Here is a 14,968-nt window from a genome sequence, read left to right on the forward strand (position 1 = left end):
TTATCAGTAATGAAACTGGAAAACGTAAACTGAAGGATCCGCACTACAACCTACGAATTGCTGACACTTTAGTAAGTTCCGACCGTGAAGTGGCAGATCATTTTGAGCGGTTTTTCTCGAATATCCCGGTAGAAACAACAAGATCCCTTAATTCATCGCCAGACGTCGCTGAAGAAATTTTGAAGACAAATGTGGCAGAATGTACAGAAATCTTCAAATTTTCGTATGTCTCATCGAATATAGTTCTTAAGACTTTTAGGTCTTTAAATTTAAAGAAAACAGAAGATCTTTGGGGCCTGTCTGTCAAAGTATTAGATTCCATCATTGAGTCAATTACACCATACTTAGCTGAGATTTTCAACAGATGCATTGATGCTGGAATTTTTCCAGATATTATGAAACATAGCAAAATTATCCCTCTGTTTAAATCAGGAACGAGAACAGATCCCACGAACTTTAGACCGATTTCAATACTACCGGCATTAAGCAAAGTGTTCGAGAAACTTATTCTGAATCAACTATTGTCACATTTCAACAGAAACAAACTGCTTGACAGCAATCAATTTGGTTTCACCAAAGGTCGATCAACTACTGACGCCGGTGCGGTACTTCTAAAACACATCTTTGATGCTTGGGAAAAAGCTCAAGATGCTGTTGGAATTTTCTGTGATCTGTCAAAGGCATTTGATTGCGTTGATCACGAAAATTTAAAGAGAAAATTAAGCCGCTATGGGATAAAAGCTAGTGCCCTTGACCTGGTCTCATCGTACCTTTCGGATAGAACTCAGCGAGTAGTTATTAATGGAACTCAATCGGCGGGGTCCCCGGTAGCCCTCGGAGTGCCTCAAGGTTCAATTCTTGGTCCCTTCCTGTTCTTGGTATACATTAATGACTTACCAAAAGTTGTGCAAGATAGACATGATATAGTGTTATTTGCAGATGACACTTCCCTTATATTTAAAGTGGACAGAAAGGAAAATAGCTTCGAGAGCATTAATGACGCGCTATCTACCATTGTAAACTGGTTTACGGCAAACAATTTGCTTTTGAACGCCAAGAAAACCAAATGCATCAAGTTTACGCTACCTAACGTCAAGCAGGTAAATAACAGCAAGATTAAAATAAAAGGTGATACGCTGGAATTTGAGGACCGAACTGTTTTCCTGGGAGTCACTCTAGACTCTAAACTGCAATGGCATGCACATATAGGCACTCTAGCCGGAAAACTTAGTTCAGCAGCCTATGCAGTGAGGAGAATCAAACAGCTGACAAACGTAGAGACGGCCAGGCTGGTATACTTTAGTTACTTCCATAGTGTTATGTCTTATGGAATTCTGTTGTGGGGAAAAGCGGCAGATATTCAGACAATATTTGTGCTGCAAAACGAGCTGTACGTTCCATCTATGGACTGGGCGCTCGAGTATCCCTAAGAGAGAAATTCAAAGAAGTTAACATTCTTACCGTTGCATCTCAATACATACTAGAGAATATTATGTACATATGTTCGGAAAAACATCCACGAATTCAAGGTTAACAGTGATATCCATAACTATAACACTAGAAACAAACATAAACTTGCTGTGCCCGCCCACCGCCTCCGTAAGGTTAGTACGTCTTTCGTCGGGAACTGTACACGTTTTTATAACAAAGTCCCCACTGATGTAGTGAATTTACCACTTCATAAATTTAAGTCGCACATTAAGCACTCCTTGTTACGTAAGGCGTACTACACTGTAAATGATTTTATAAACGATAGAGATGCTTTTAAGCCGGTAGCTTGATTTCATTAGTATAATAAGAATTAAATAAATATTGTTTTTTTTTACATTGTGAATTAAATATGCTAGTGTCCAGTAGAATTGACACATGAGACAATGATGTTCTCGCTTGATTATATTGTTTAATTTAATTTTAGTTTTGGACACTTGGAGACCTTATACATCTCTAAGTACATATTTATTTATTTGATTTTTATTTTTGATTGTACATACTTACCTATATTTTTAATGTTTCTGACACTTAGAGACCTTTACATCTCTAAGTCAACTTAGGCTAGTAATTATGTGAAGCTATATTACTGTCTTTTTATGTAACATATGAGCACAAAATGCCGTGTCTTACAGCTACATGTTATTACTATTTTAATATTAATATAGGCCGGTAGCTTGAACATGTCATGCTCGCTTAAAAGTCTTTGCTTACGGTGGCGTTGTTGATCGGGTCGCCACTTTCCCGAATGAAGGTTGAGGGAGGCGATGGCTGAGATACGCGTCATACTCGTGAACGGGTGCTGTTTGTGGAGACTGGTCTGTTAAGCTAACACGAGCTATTAGCTATATATACTATACTTAGTAACTTTTATTAATTAATTACAGTGAGACGCCTCATTCTGTTCTCGTATGTTTCTTTTCTTTTAATGAATGTATTAATTATACAGGATATTGACTCTTGGAGACCTTATACATCTCTAAGGATAACTTGATAAACTATATAATCTTATAGTTCTGACACCTAGAGACATTTACACCTCTAAATATTATAGATTTTTTTTGTGTGTGTTTTTTTATCTGTATTTTGTATGTAATTCGACATTAAGAGACCATATACATCTCTTAGTAATTGTAATACGTTAGATTGAATTGTTAGTTTTATTTTATAAAATTGTTGATGTTATTATTTTTGCTTTTATGTAAATTCAATGTTGACGTGTAAAAGTGCCCTTGTGGCCTATTTGCTGAATAAATGTTGATGTTTGATGTATGTTTGAAAAACTAGTTCTCTTTTGCAGCGCAATTCGGGCAACCAATGTCACTTTTACGTTAGATAGAGTAAGATATCTATTAGATGTGAATTGGATCTCTAAGTCATATCCTGTGGAAATCGTTCAAGAGTATCTTCACACTCTAAAAAATGAAGACCAACTAAGAGCAGTTTTCTCTTCGTTGACGTTAAGTTAATTACAACAATAACGATCTTATATAAATCAAAGAAAGCTGATTACTTAAAACAATAAGTGTATCTGTGATTGAACTAATAAAGTAGGTATGTTATTAATCCTAACAATTGTATACTTTGCATCTATTATTAACTTGTTGGCATAATTATGTAACGTAGGTTAATTCAATCCTTAACAATTTAATTAAAACAGATAAATATGTTAATAGGTATGAACATTTTAATAGTTTTTTTGATTATTTTGTCTTTGTTGATTTACATAAGATTTGCTAGTTGAATCAACTAAACATATAATTTATTTAGAACAACGAAGATAAAACACTCAATCCCATTATGATCAAGTTATTGTATTGATTACGAAACTAATATTCCATTCTACTAAGAATTATTTGTTAAATCGATTTTCTTAATAATTAAATTAAATAATCGGTTAATCCGATCAATCAAGAGATAAGTAGGGGGATCGCCTGTACACCCGCTCTCCGCCCCGCCCGCGCCCCTCTCGTGGCGCGTGCGACCGAGCAGTCAGTCTCTGTAGCACGCAGTTGCGTTAAGCTCATTCAATTACTTATTCCTCTGGAAAAACCTGGTGTGTACAAAGTTGATTGCAGTTGTGGTAGTTCGTACAGTGGGCATACCAAACGCACTATTGCCTGCAGAATTAAAGACCACATCGCTGCGGTCAAGAACAACGACGCTCACAAGTCAGCTATTGCTCAGTGTCACCTTGAGTCGAGTATAAGTCACTGGATCGAGCTGCATAGTCCCAAGGTCATTTCGACAGCACGCCACTATATACCAAGATTGGTAAGAGAAGCCTTAATTCACAAATACAATCGTGAAGATGGGTTTTTAAACTGTCAAATGTGTGGAATCTTGTGATTTGTTTGACTAAAAAACAACCAGTGACATCCGAATCAAACTCGCGTAGTGACACTGTGAGTGTAGTGTGCTTGGATAGACCAACAAGTGTGAACGTGATTGGACCAACGAGTGTTAACCCCTCGTATGCTTAGACACGGATCCGTGCGCGTGAATTTAAATGCAAAACGTTTACTTTCAAAATGATTAAATGAATAAATAACATCTTATTATAATATTTTTTTGTTTTATTCATTTACCCCCTTTTTATAAAACTCTACGGGCTTGATTTAGTTTAATTATGTTTTATCCCTTTCTTTGTTGTTATATTTTATTTACTACTTATTCGTTTAAATTTTATACATTTTCTTTGTGCTAGTTTTTATACGCGCCGTGCTGAATAAATGCTGGTCCTCGTACTCGCATTATACTCAAGGCATTAGTCTTAAATACTAAGTAGGTAATACAGATTACAGATTTATTTCAGATCTTTTTGAGGATCGGCCTAGGCCGATATGGCTTCACATTTCACAAGCACGCCTCCTCCCGTGTTTGTAAAGCTAAACCGGTCTAAGCCGATCGCCAAAAAGATCTGAAATAAATGTATAATGTATATTTTAGTATTTAAGACTAATTCCTTGAGAATAATAACGAGGACCACCAGCATTATTCAGCACGGCGCGTATAAAAACTAGAGATCTGAAAGAAATGTTTTAGTAAATGCGACAAAGTAAGTCATAGTACAATTGAACAAGAATGGTATTGTACTAAACAAGCTTCATAGTTGAAATGATTAAACAATTAAGATTCAAATTGAACAATATCTTAGTTCAGGCTAATAAGATGCATAAGTCGATGTAATCATGTTCGTAGTTGAACTTATTTAGGTCAAATAGTTAATACAGTAATTCTTCATGTTAACATTGATTTACATCTTAGTTGAAATGATTAAACAATTAAGATTCAAATTGACCAATATCTTAGTTCAGGCTAATACGCCATAAGTCGGTGTAATCATGTTCTTAGTTGAACTTATTTGGGTCAAATAGTTAATACAGTAATTCTTCATGTTAACATTGATTTACATCTTAGTTAAACTAACTTGTTTGTTTTCATTACCAAGCCCTTAGTTGATCTTACTAGGATCAATTAGTTAGCATAATTATTTTTCGTGTAAATATTGAACAAGATCTCAATTGGTTCAGTTACCTAACAATAGTAATAGCAATCAGAATTACCTTGTTTGATGTGTTTAAGTTCTTGTTAGGCTCGTATGGAATCAAGATGCTTGATTACGGCCATCAAGATATTGATAGGGCCAACCAAATTTTTTTTAGAGTGCAGAATCGCGCAAATGTCAAATTTGACAGGTTAGATCTTAAACATATCGTTATCGTATCTTGGTGATGTCTAAAAGATATCTAATAGATGTCTATTTCAAAATATGGGTCCCGAGTTTTTCACTAGATGACAGCACCGTGGCGAGAGGTCTAGCTGTCATAATCATAATCCACCAATCATGTTTAACCATGTTTTTTTTTTTGGTGGATTTTATCAGCAGCTGTCGAAAAGACCTCTCGTCACGGTGCTGCCATCTAGAGAAAACCTCGATCGCGGAAACCCTCATTGAGGAGACCTCCATTACTCTAATGTAAATTCATTGACTGATTGAAGTCTTCAACTGCAAGTCGCTGGACCATGAAATCTGAGCGCAGCACGGCAATGCCGTCATGGTACATTGAACAGATTGAGATTGTATGTAAATACGGTTATATTGATACTATTGATAGTGAGTACAAAGGAAAATCACATGTTATCTGAAAGATAAATCGATGATCTTTGTATTTGTCAAAGAAACATGAGTAACAAATGTGAGAGTAAGTGAGAAAACAATACACATGGGATGTAACTAAATGCCGCATATTTATATGGAAGTATGGAAAAAGGATGTCTAAATTGCATTTATGTAACTTGACTAAAATCCTATATGATTAGAATTTTGACAGAATTTTAGTCATCAGTTTGTATGTTCGGGAAAGTTTTTTTCTGCTCTATTACAGAGATTTTAACCCACGATTTTTAAACACCACATACATATTAGCTTATTAGGTCTCTAGCAATTTCGATGTTATTTCAACGACTTCGGTTACCTTGCGGATCGTGTTCGATCACAAATATCTAGTTCAGTTTTACATAAAATTATCTGGGACTCTGGGAGACAGAGCTTTGCTCGGAAAACAGTGAGAAAACATATCAACTCAAAAATGCGCGTTTTCCCAGAGATAAGACCTAGATCGATTTTCGCCACAGAAAACCCCCATAAATCAAATTTCATCGAAAGTTAGAGCCGTTTCTGAGATCCCCGAAATATATAAGTACCTATACAAGATTTGTTAGTTTTTAGAGGTATCAGATAATTGAAAAACAAAGGAACGTCTAGATCGCACGACAAGGTGACAGGGCTATCAGACAATATAGATTATCAACAGGCGAGGCTGGGTGCGGCTAATGGCTGCGATACCACACTTAATAACTGACTATTTTGTGCTTTATACCATTGTAATAAGGTCTAAGATTGGCTAGTCGGCTGTGAGGATTAGCGTACGGAGAACCGGTATAACGTGTAATACTTGTTATGATTATGACTACAAGAATTGGTTTATAGGGAAAACTTTTGGTACAGGTCATGGGATATTAGCTATTACGTAACTTTCATAGGGGTGTTTGAATCTATTTATATTTTACACGATTGTGTGTCCTTAGGTCCCTACAATGATCTTGAAAACAAAACATGAACCAATTTCTGAGCTAAAATTTAGTATAGGCTACAGAGGGGCTACCGTAAAAACAGAAATTCGCAAATTGCGGGGATCTTTCTCTTTTCTTCCAATAAAGGCGTAATTAGAGTGACAGAGAAAAATGCCCGCAATTTGCGAACTTCGATTTTCGCGGTTGTAGCCCTGGTCTGCTGTAGCCGTCTGTTCCCCCTTCCTTTTCAGGGGTAGCCAGAGGGCCTACCGCGAACACCGATGTTTGCAAATTGTGGGCATCTTTCTCTGTCACTCTAACTACGCCTTGATTGGAGTAAAAGAGTAAGATGCCCGCAATTTGCGAATTTCGGTGTTCGTGATATCAGGAGTAAATTTTGTGGTTTTAAGCGTTAGATTAGCTTCGTTTGACAACGTCCTAAGCGTCATCGAGGCATACTATCTGCCAGTATGAACTCTAATCCAAAAGCTAGTAAAATACATATCTACCTACATGTAATAATAAAATAGTTAAACTGTTAGATTATCTTTTAGCTATAGATACGAAGAGGTACGATAGCTACGAGTACATGTACAAACAGCTACACTCTCTGTCCATCGGTGGACCTTATGCCTTTTGTAATAAGGTTCACCGATGGACAGTTAACAGTGTGGGCGATGGTACCTACAATAAAGATCCTGAAAGGTGCAACCGTTATCACGTTATCAGTGAACCGATAGCGATAACAACGAATCGATATGTCAGTCGGTACGCCCTTAAGAGCAGGTGTATGACCTCTAAACTTTTATATACTCGTATTGTATATATATGTTAGTTTGTAAGGTATCTATGGGCCTTAGTAGCCTGAAAATAAATGCTTATGATTATGATTATAAAATATCACCATCATCATCATCATCAGCACTAAGCCCTGCAACTAGCAAGCTAGCTACCAAACACTGAACCCTAGTGAAAAGGCGATAAGCGTCCAAACTATGTAAATGTAGTGAGTTTGAATTATGAATGAATGAAAATCTTTATTTCAGGCAATTAGTGGCCCATACATAAATACCTTAAAACTAGCATCATATTATAAAAATATATTTTAAAACTAAACACTACAAAACACTAATGACACTAATGCTCATCGAGACAATTCTAAAAACCCCAAACACAGTTAGGTTTCGTTGTTTTATCACATAGTTCCTATGGCCACCTCCGGTCTCCATCATCAGATCAGCTCGATGACACCATAATATTGCATTGTCACCCGACTTACGTGTCTCGGTCATACGAGGGTAATGCGTTTTTCGGAATCTATATATGTACCGACGAAGGCTACGAAATATCATTTGAAGTTCATTACTCGGTTTTCGGTGAACGTATACCTTGTTGAGGAACCGGACTCGTCCCAATAGTTAGTTTCAAGGGAGTTAGTTACAAGATTAAGGCATCACAGTCTAATGCGGGAAGGAATATGTCATGCAACTAAATAGGAGGAAATATTGCAGGCAAATAGAAAATAGAAAGGGGAAGGCCGCGGATAAGCTACATATAACACAAAAGCAAAGGTAGCTGTAATGTCGTATAAGGAAATCAAGGAGGCGGCCCTGGATAGAGTCAAATGGAGAGAGCTCATCATCATCATTGGCCTTTACGTCTATTGCAGACGATTTATGGTGTAACATACATTACACCGCCTGGGACGGAATTAAGGAAACGCAGGGATGCCCAGCACCTGCATTACCCTCTCGGCTTCACTGTCTTATGCCACAGGAAAGGCGAGCCAATACGTGTGGAGACAGGTCAGCTGCAGGAATCTGCCGCATATTTCAGGTTGGACCCTACTCGCGCCTCCACAAACGAAGTAAGAAGCTATTTCGTCACAGGGGAGATGGTCCTCTTAGCATTGTTTTGCAATCCATCTAGGAGAAGGATACTCCAAAATAAAACCCGGAATGGAGTTTCCGTAAGGCGCGAGGAGAGAGCTACACCGACAAGAATGTATTAAATGAGACTTAAATTTACGACGACGGTGGCAAACAAGCATACGGCCCCCTGATACTCCTAGCATTACATCGCCTGTAAATTGTCTGAAATATACATAATAATTTTACGATCGCCCAAATGAGCGAGGCGAGACGGACAATTGGAACAACTGGGAATCAAGGACATTCGCTACCCATCACACGTTATTAATTCAACATACCACCGGCAAGTTCATCATAAAGACTAACAACCTCCTATCAAAGTCAGGCTGCCTTTCCACTGAGGGAGAGATGAGAGGAGACGGGCGGGAATAAAGCATTACAAAAAACCGGGCAAGTGCGAGTCGGACTCGCGCACGAAGGGTACACTTTTTGACCGAACTATTTTCAACCGGTATTGAATTTTAAACGGCGGGTGACTTGAAAATGAATGCTGAAGCCACTTTCAAGTGATGGCTCCTCTACACGATGGGCCAGCGCCGGCCACTCCAAGGGACGCAGCCATGCGGTAGAATAAGATAGCAATATCACTTGCTCCCTCTAACGCATAAATGCGTCCCTAGGAGGGGCCGGCGCTGGGCCATCGTGTAGAGGAGCCATCTAACGGAGGTCTCGTTTGTATCTCGTTAAAATAATGACGAAAAACGCGACCTTGCATAGTAATTGTCAGTCTTTACTATTCTCTCGTCTGTGAAAATACGCAGGCATACACACTTGAAGGGGTCAATGACCCGATCAGTGTTTTTTGCTGATAGCCAATTACAACATCAATCAGGTTCTGTAAGAAAACGATTACTTTAGCAAACTCGTAGCTAGTTGAACACTCTCATATGAAAAGCAGCCCTGCTGCATTACGTTAAAGTTCACTTTAGGGTAGATAAGAGAGTTATGTGAGATTTTGATGCTGCCAGATCATACATGTTTCAATTTGGGTGAAGAAAAGACAAGTATAATCCTAGCAAGCTCGTTTCTTGCACTAAGTTTTCATAGAAAAGCGAATCTTAGTGTATGGAGATAAAGTTCATTTTAAAAGGAATTAGTGGATGATAGAACAAAAAAAATTGGGTGAATAAATTAGATGCCACCTGTGCTGTCAAGGTTGATTATTGGTCACTGGAGCAAGTGTCCCAATTAGGTGACAAGTATTAGAACTTATTACAAGGTACTTAAGATTTAAAATACTTTCTTACTACACACACCACGTGAGTCACGTATCTGATTAATTACCTGTAAAAAATCACTTAACTCCCAACTGGAGCTTTTGGTACTCTTTTTATTGAATATATGACATTTACATATTTCCATTTATAATTTCATATTTCTTGAGTCATATGAGTATGTATATATCACAAGTGAATAACGATAAACTGTCTATATATGTACGATTTAATAGAACTTACACTTTTTTGATAGTCAAAAGTGTAGTCTATGTAGGGTTGCAATACGTCCGGATTTGTCCGGACATGTTCGGATATTTGACCCGTTGCCCGGATTGTGTCCGGACTTGGCATGTGTCCGGATTTTTAGGAATGACCTTATAAGTCTGAAGAAGTGGTGCCTATTGCTAAAAGTAAAACGGCGGATGCCTCCGACAGGAACAATTATAGACCAATATCCCTGGCAACTGTCATTTCAAAGGTGCTGGACGGTTTGCTTGATCGATGTATAAGTAAACATATTGCGCTAAATGAAGCTCAGTTCGGTTTTAGACCTGGGCTCTCAACTGAAACAGCAATACTTCGACTAAAGCATACCGTTCAGTATTATGTGACTAGAAACACTCCCATTTACGCCTGTTTTTTGGACCTGTCGAAGGCATTCGACCTCGTGTCGTATGATGTACTGTGGGCAAAGATGAATAGTAGAACCAGCATACCTAAAGAAATTATAAAATTGTTTCGCTTTTGGTACACAAATCAAACGAATATGGTTAGGTGGGCTGGTTCTCTTTCTGAGGAGTATGGGCTGGAATGCGGGGTGAGGGAGGGGGGGCTGTCCTCTCCTCGACTTTTCAACCTATATGTAAACGACCTTCTCGAGGAACTCAGCAGTGCCGGCGTAGGCTGTTCTATAGATGGAAAGTTCGTTAATAATATCAGTTACGCCGACGATAAGGTGCTGCTGTGTCCCGCGGCGGCCCATGGACTAAGGTACAATGTTAAGAAAAGTGAACTTCTCGTTTTCAAGGCTGGAACTAGAAAACTGAGAGCAGTGCCACCAGTAAAACTGCTCGGAGTCCCCTTGAAAAAGGTCACCGAGTTCATGTACCTTGGTCACTGGGTTACCGAGAGCCTCTCCGATGACGCGGACATCGAACGTGAACGAAGGGCTATGGCGATGAGAGCTAATATGTTGGTTCGTAGGTTTGCTAGGTGCTCACGTGACGTTAAAATCGCATTGTTTAAAGCGTATTGCCAGACCTTTTACACCTGCAGCCTATGGACCAACTACACTCGAAAAACCATCAATAGTCTAAGAGTCCAGTACAATAACGCCCTCAGGATGCTGTTGGGGCTGCCTCGCTGGTGCAGTGCGTCGCGCATGTTTCTAGAGGCTAACACGGATGGCTTTAATACGATACTGCGGAAACGTGTTGCCTCCCTGATGCGCAGAGTGCGAGAGAGTACCAATAGCCTCCTGAGTGCTGTTATTGAAAAGTGTGAGTGCCCTGTTATGAGGCATTGGAACTATTTGCATACAGGCGACAGACCTCTCATTTTTAATGTAAAATAATTAGGAATTTAACTGTTTAATTTTGTTTTTGATATATTATTATTACATGTTAATTAGTTTTGTGTCGTGGATATTATAATAATTATGAATTATTTTAATGTATGTTTAGTATGTAGGCACTATCTCTTAAATGTAAGTACTTGTAATACTAACAATTTTATGGACCTATGCAGTCTGAAATAAATATATTGAATTGAATTGAATAAAAATGGAATGCGCGCCCGGGGAGGGGGCTACGGGATCGGGCGAAGGGAAAGGGAAAAGTAGATCCACGATACAGTACACCGCAGAGAGCAGCGCGCCGCCGGGGCGTCGTTCAAGCTATGTCAAATCTCTGCTACAAGAAATGTCCGGATTTTTAGGGTGACGTCCGGATTTTTATCAGGATATTTAATTCTTCCATATGGCAACCCTATGTCATGACTTCATAAGCCTTAAAGACTAGCTAACTTACAATTGACATCTCATTCATCAAAAGCAACTAAGTAGTTTGCCCCATACAACCTCTTAACCGTGCTAAAATCATAACCCTTTCTATAATGCCGGGCCCGGTATACAAATGCTAGTCCTGACTTCAGGTGCCTAGACAAAAACTAGAGATTATGTTGTATGATACAGTCAGCAGCAGAAGTTGCTAAGCGGGTGAGGCGTTCAAAATTACCTTGACACACTCTTATTCTCTTAACAATAAAGTCGCGTCAAGATCATTTTGAACACCTCGCCCGCTTAGCAATTTCTGCTGCTGACTGTACAACTTGCATCTAAGCAGCTATGGTATTTACTTGTTTAATATTGCAACATTTGTATTTGCAAACCAAACATACCTACTTAGTTTAGATTACTATTGCAAAACCAAGTCAGATATGGAAAATGTATGGTTTCTTTACATTTGATAAAAACTGTAAATTCCTCTGACCATGACCCATTTCAAGTACACACAAAAGCAATTCCAATTGGTCATATTATATAGAAAAATCCATACAAAGTAGCCCATTTTGGTTGCTATTCAGTGTATTTTACTGCTGTAAAAATGAAGTGACAGGTATATCTAATCAACCCAAACACCGTAGGGCGGATAAGATAGTGCAAAGTAAACATTTTTATATTAAGGCTATGCTTTATCAGTGTAATGATTAATCATCCTTCAATTTTTTTCATGATAACAGGTATTGACGAGTTTATTATGCCAGGTTCTTTTTTAATACAAGAATATCTAACAATTGTTAGTTTGTCTGATGATAATGGTAAGAAGTCTATGGATCTGCATACTTGCATAGAGCTATATTACAGAAACTAGTGTCTTTCCGCTGAGGCTGCACTATGAAGATAACTTTATAACCTTTAAGCGCCACTTGCACCATTACACTAACCCGGAGTTAACCAGTTAAACCGTTAACCCAGTGTCCAATTGTACTGGTAATCTTGGTAACTCCAGGTTTAACCAGTTAACCCCGGGTTAGTGGGATGGTGCAAGTGGCGCTAAGGCTGCCTGTCCCTTTTGACGGAGATGAGATAAGATGTGCTAGCTGCTGGAATAACCTCTAGCCGCCCAGAGACCTATAAAAAGGTCTCCTCTTCCATTCTAATTTGAACTTTGTTTTGACTAAATCAAAGTTTCATTTTGCTTGGCAAGGTTTGACGTATGGGCGGCTAGAGGTTAAATCCACGTCTTCTCCGCTCTGCTGGAATACAACCCATGCTACTGGTTGATTGTTGCACAATTGCACATATCCTCTCATCTCTGTCATAAGGGATGGGCAGCCTTAAATGTGATAAAGTTATCTGCAATTAAATAAGTAGGCCAATTTCTTTAAAAATTATGGTCACTTTAAAAATTCACTAAAAAATCCACACCCTGTAATTATTCAAGATTACATAATAATAAAAAAATTAGAATAAATTATGGAATTTGTAGTAACAAGAGTTAAAGAACCATTACAGGGTGTGGATTTTTTAGTGAATTTTTAAAGTGACCATAATTTTTAAAAAACATGAGTTGGATTTTTTTTTGTATTTTCATGATAACTGTTATGACTTGGTCTATCATCCGTTTACGGCTTGACGTCGAATTCTGGGACACCCTGTATTTACTGGTAGTATATTTCAGTATGTTCTTCTTCTTCCAGTGCCATCTCCTACCGGAGGTCGGCTATCATGAAGGCTATACAATATTCAGTATGTTAGAATAATATATTCCCTGTAAGACTCTTCTGTTAATTAATCTGCTTCAAAATAATTCAATTTTAATTATATGCAGAATAGTTCTATTCTTGACTGCTAGAGATTGCTATTAGGCATAAGCCTGCTATTTGTACAAGTTTGTATTTAGTGCAATAAGTTTATTTAAATTCATAAAAACAATATGTTGGTAATTAAGACAAACTTTCATGGCATCAGAGTTATGTTAATGATGAATTGATAATGGTAATTATCATATAAATAATTGATTCAGACACTATTAATAGATGATGCAATTTTTATAATTAGTTTATAATATTTTGGTATAGTATTGTTGTATAACACTTTTGAGACTAACCTAAGATAGGTTAACTGATCTATCTATCAATACTACTAGTATTATTGGTGCACCAAAGTCGCCTGGGTGCATAATCATACAAAGTGTTCACGAGCAATGCGAACGATTTTAACCACACATTTCTGAGGTGAAATAAAGGAAAAAATATAATATGAGCTTAAAATGACAATGTCACCAAAAAAAAATTGTATTGTTTTTGCATAAACCAAACTACATATTCCACAGGACACATACTTGTAAAATATACAACATGTAGACTCGGGAGAAAGATGAAAGCCAGCCTATTTATTGACACAATTACAAATGCCACTGTAATCATAAAGGCAGAACAAATGTGGAATGTAATCAACAAACCTACTAAAAAAAACGAGTTAACTGTTTGTTCCAGTCTACTGAACTCACATAAAAACTAAAAACAATACTTTATGTTTGAAAACAATGTGCACTTACCTTGCGGAAGGCGAACAGCTCATTTTGGAGCTTCTGTCTCTCGGCGGAGGGCTGCTGACCCTTCCCTCGGATGAACTTTAGCATCCTGCCGGCCTGCAACAGAAACACCACTTAGCACCGCACTACAAACACCAGAGCACCACCCCACACACCCCAGCCTACCATTATTGAACGCTACACACGACACAGCCACACCGACCGGCATCGAGCTGCCGACTGACTAACCGCGACCCAAAACATCGCTTGCCTAGCCCCTTCGCGATAAAAACACTTCATTCCACAAGAATCACCAGATAACCGACTCACCGATAAACCAATCGATACACCGTACACTTTTATGACATGGAAATTCAAGAATTCCAAAATCCAAACGAGATAATCATCGATACAGAGGCAACGCCTGACTGAGGTTATATGCACGACATTAGAACTTGTATTCGCGGTACTTCACTCAGAAAGATTACGCACGTTTGAAGAAAACACCACTTTACGTACCTTGAGACGACAGTTTGAAGAGTTTTAGTGATAAAATCCAAAATTAGAGGAATGACAACTCACAAGCGGCGTCAGAAATACACACAAACATGAATAATAGCATGCATTCACAATTCACGGACGCACGCACGCAACGCAACACACCCACACTAGCGAAGTGACGTGACTGACTGGTTTGGAATGTTGCCATAGACAAATCCCA

General features: G+C 38.3%; 1 protein-coding gene across 1 annotated transcript in view; it reads right to left on the bottom strand.

Moving 5' to 3' along the window:
• Positions 1 to 14,534, bottom strand: part of LOC134667212 (lethal(2) giant larvae protein homolog 1) — a 95,236-nt gene extending 80,702 nt beyond the window's left edge. The window contains exons 1-2 of the mRNA XM_063524540.1: positions 14,434 to 14,534; positions 14,272 to 14,364 (exon numbers count right to left, since the gene is read on the bottom strand). Coding sequence (XP_063380610.1) covers positions 14,272 to 14,364; positions 14,434 to 14,436 — 96 coding nt within the window. The 5' untranslated portion in view covers positions 14,437 to 14,534. The remainder of the gene's footprint in view (positions 1 to 14,271; positions 14,365 to 14,433) is intronic.
• Between the last annotated feature and the right edge of the window lie 434 nt (positions 14,535 to 14,968).

This window comes from Cydia fagiglandana, chromosome 9, assembly GCF_963556715.1.
Source record: "Cydia fagiglandana chromosome 9, ilCydFagi1.1, whole genome shotgun sequence".
In the NCBI taxonomy this organism is placed as follows: domain Eukaryota; kingdom Metazoa; phylum Arthropoda; class Insecta; order Lepidoptera; family Tortricidae; genus Cydia; species Cydia fagiglandana.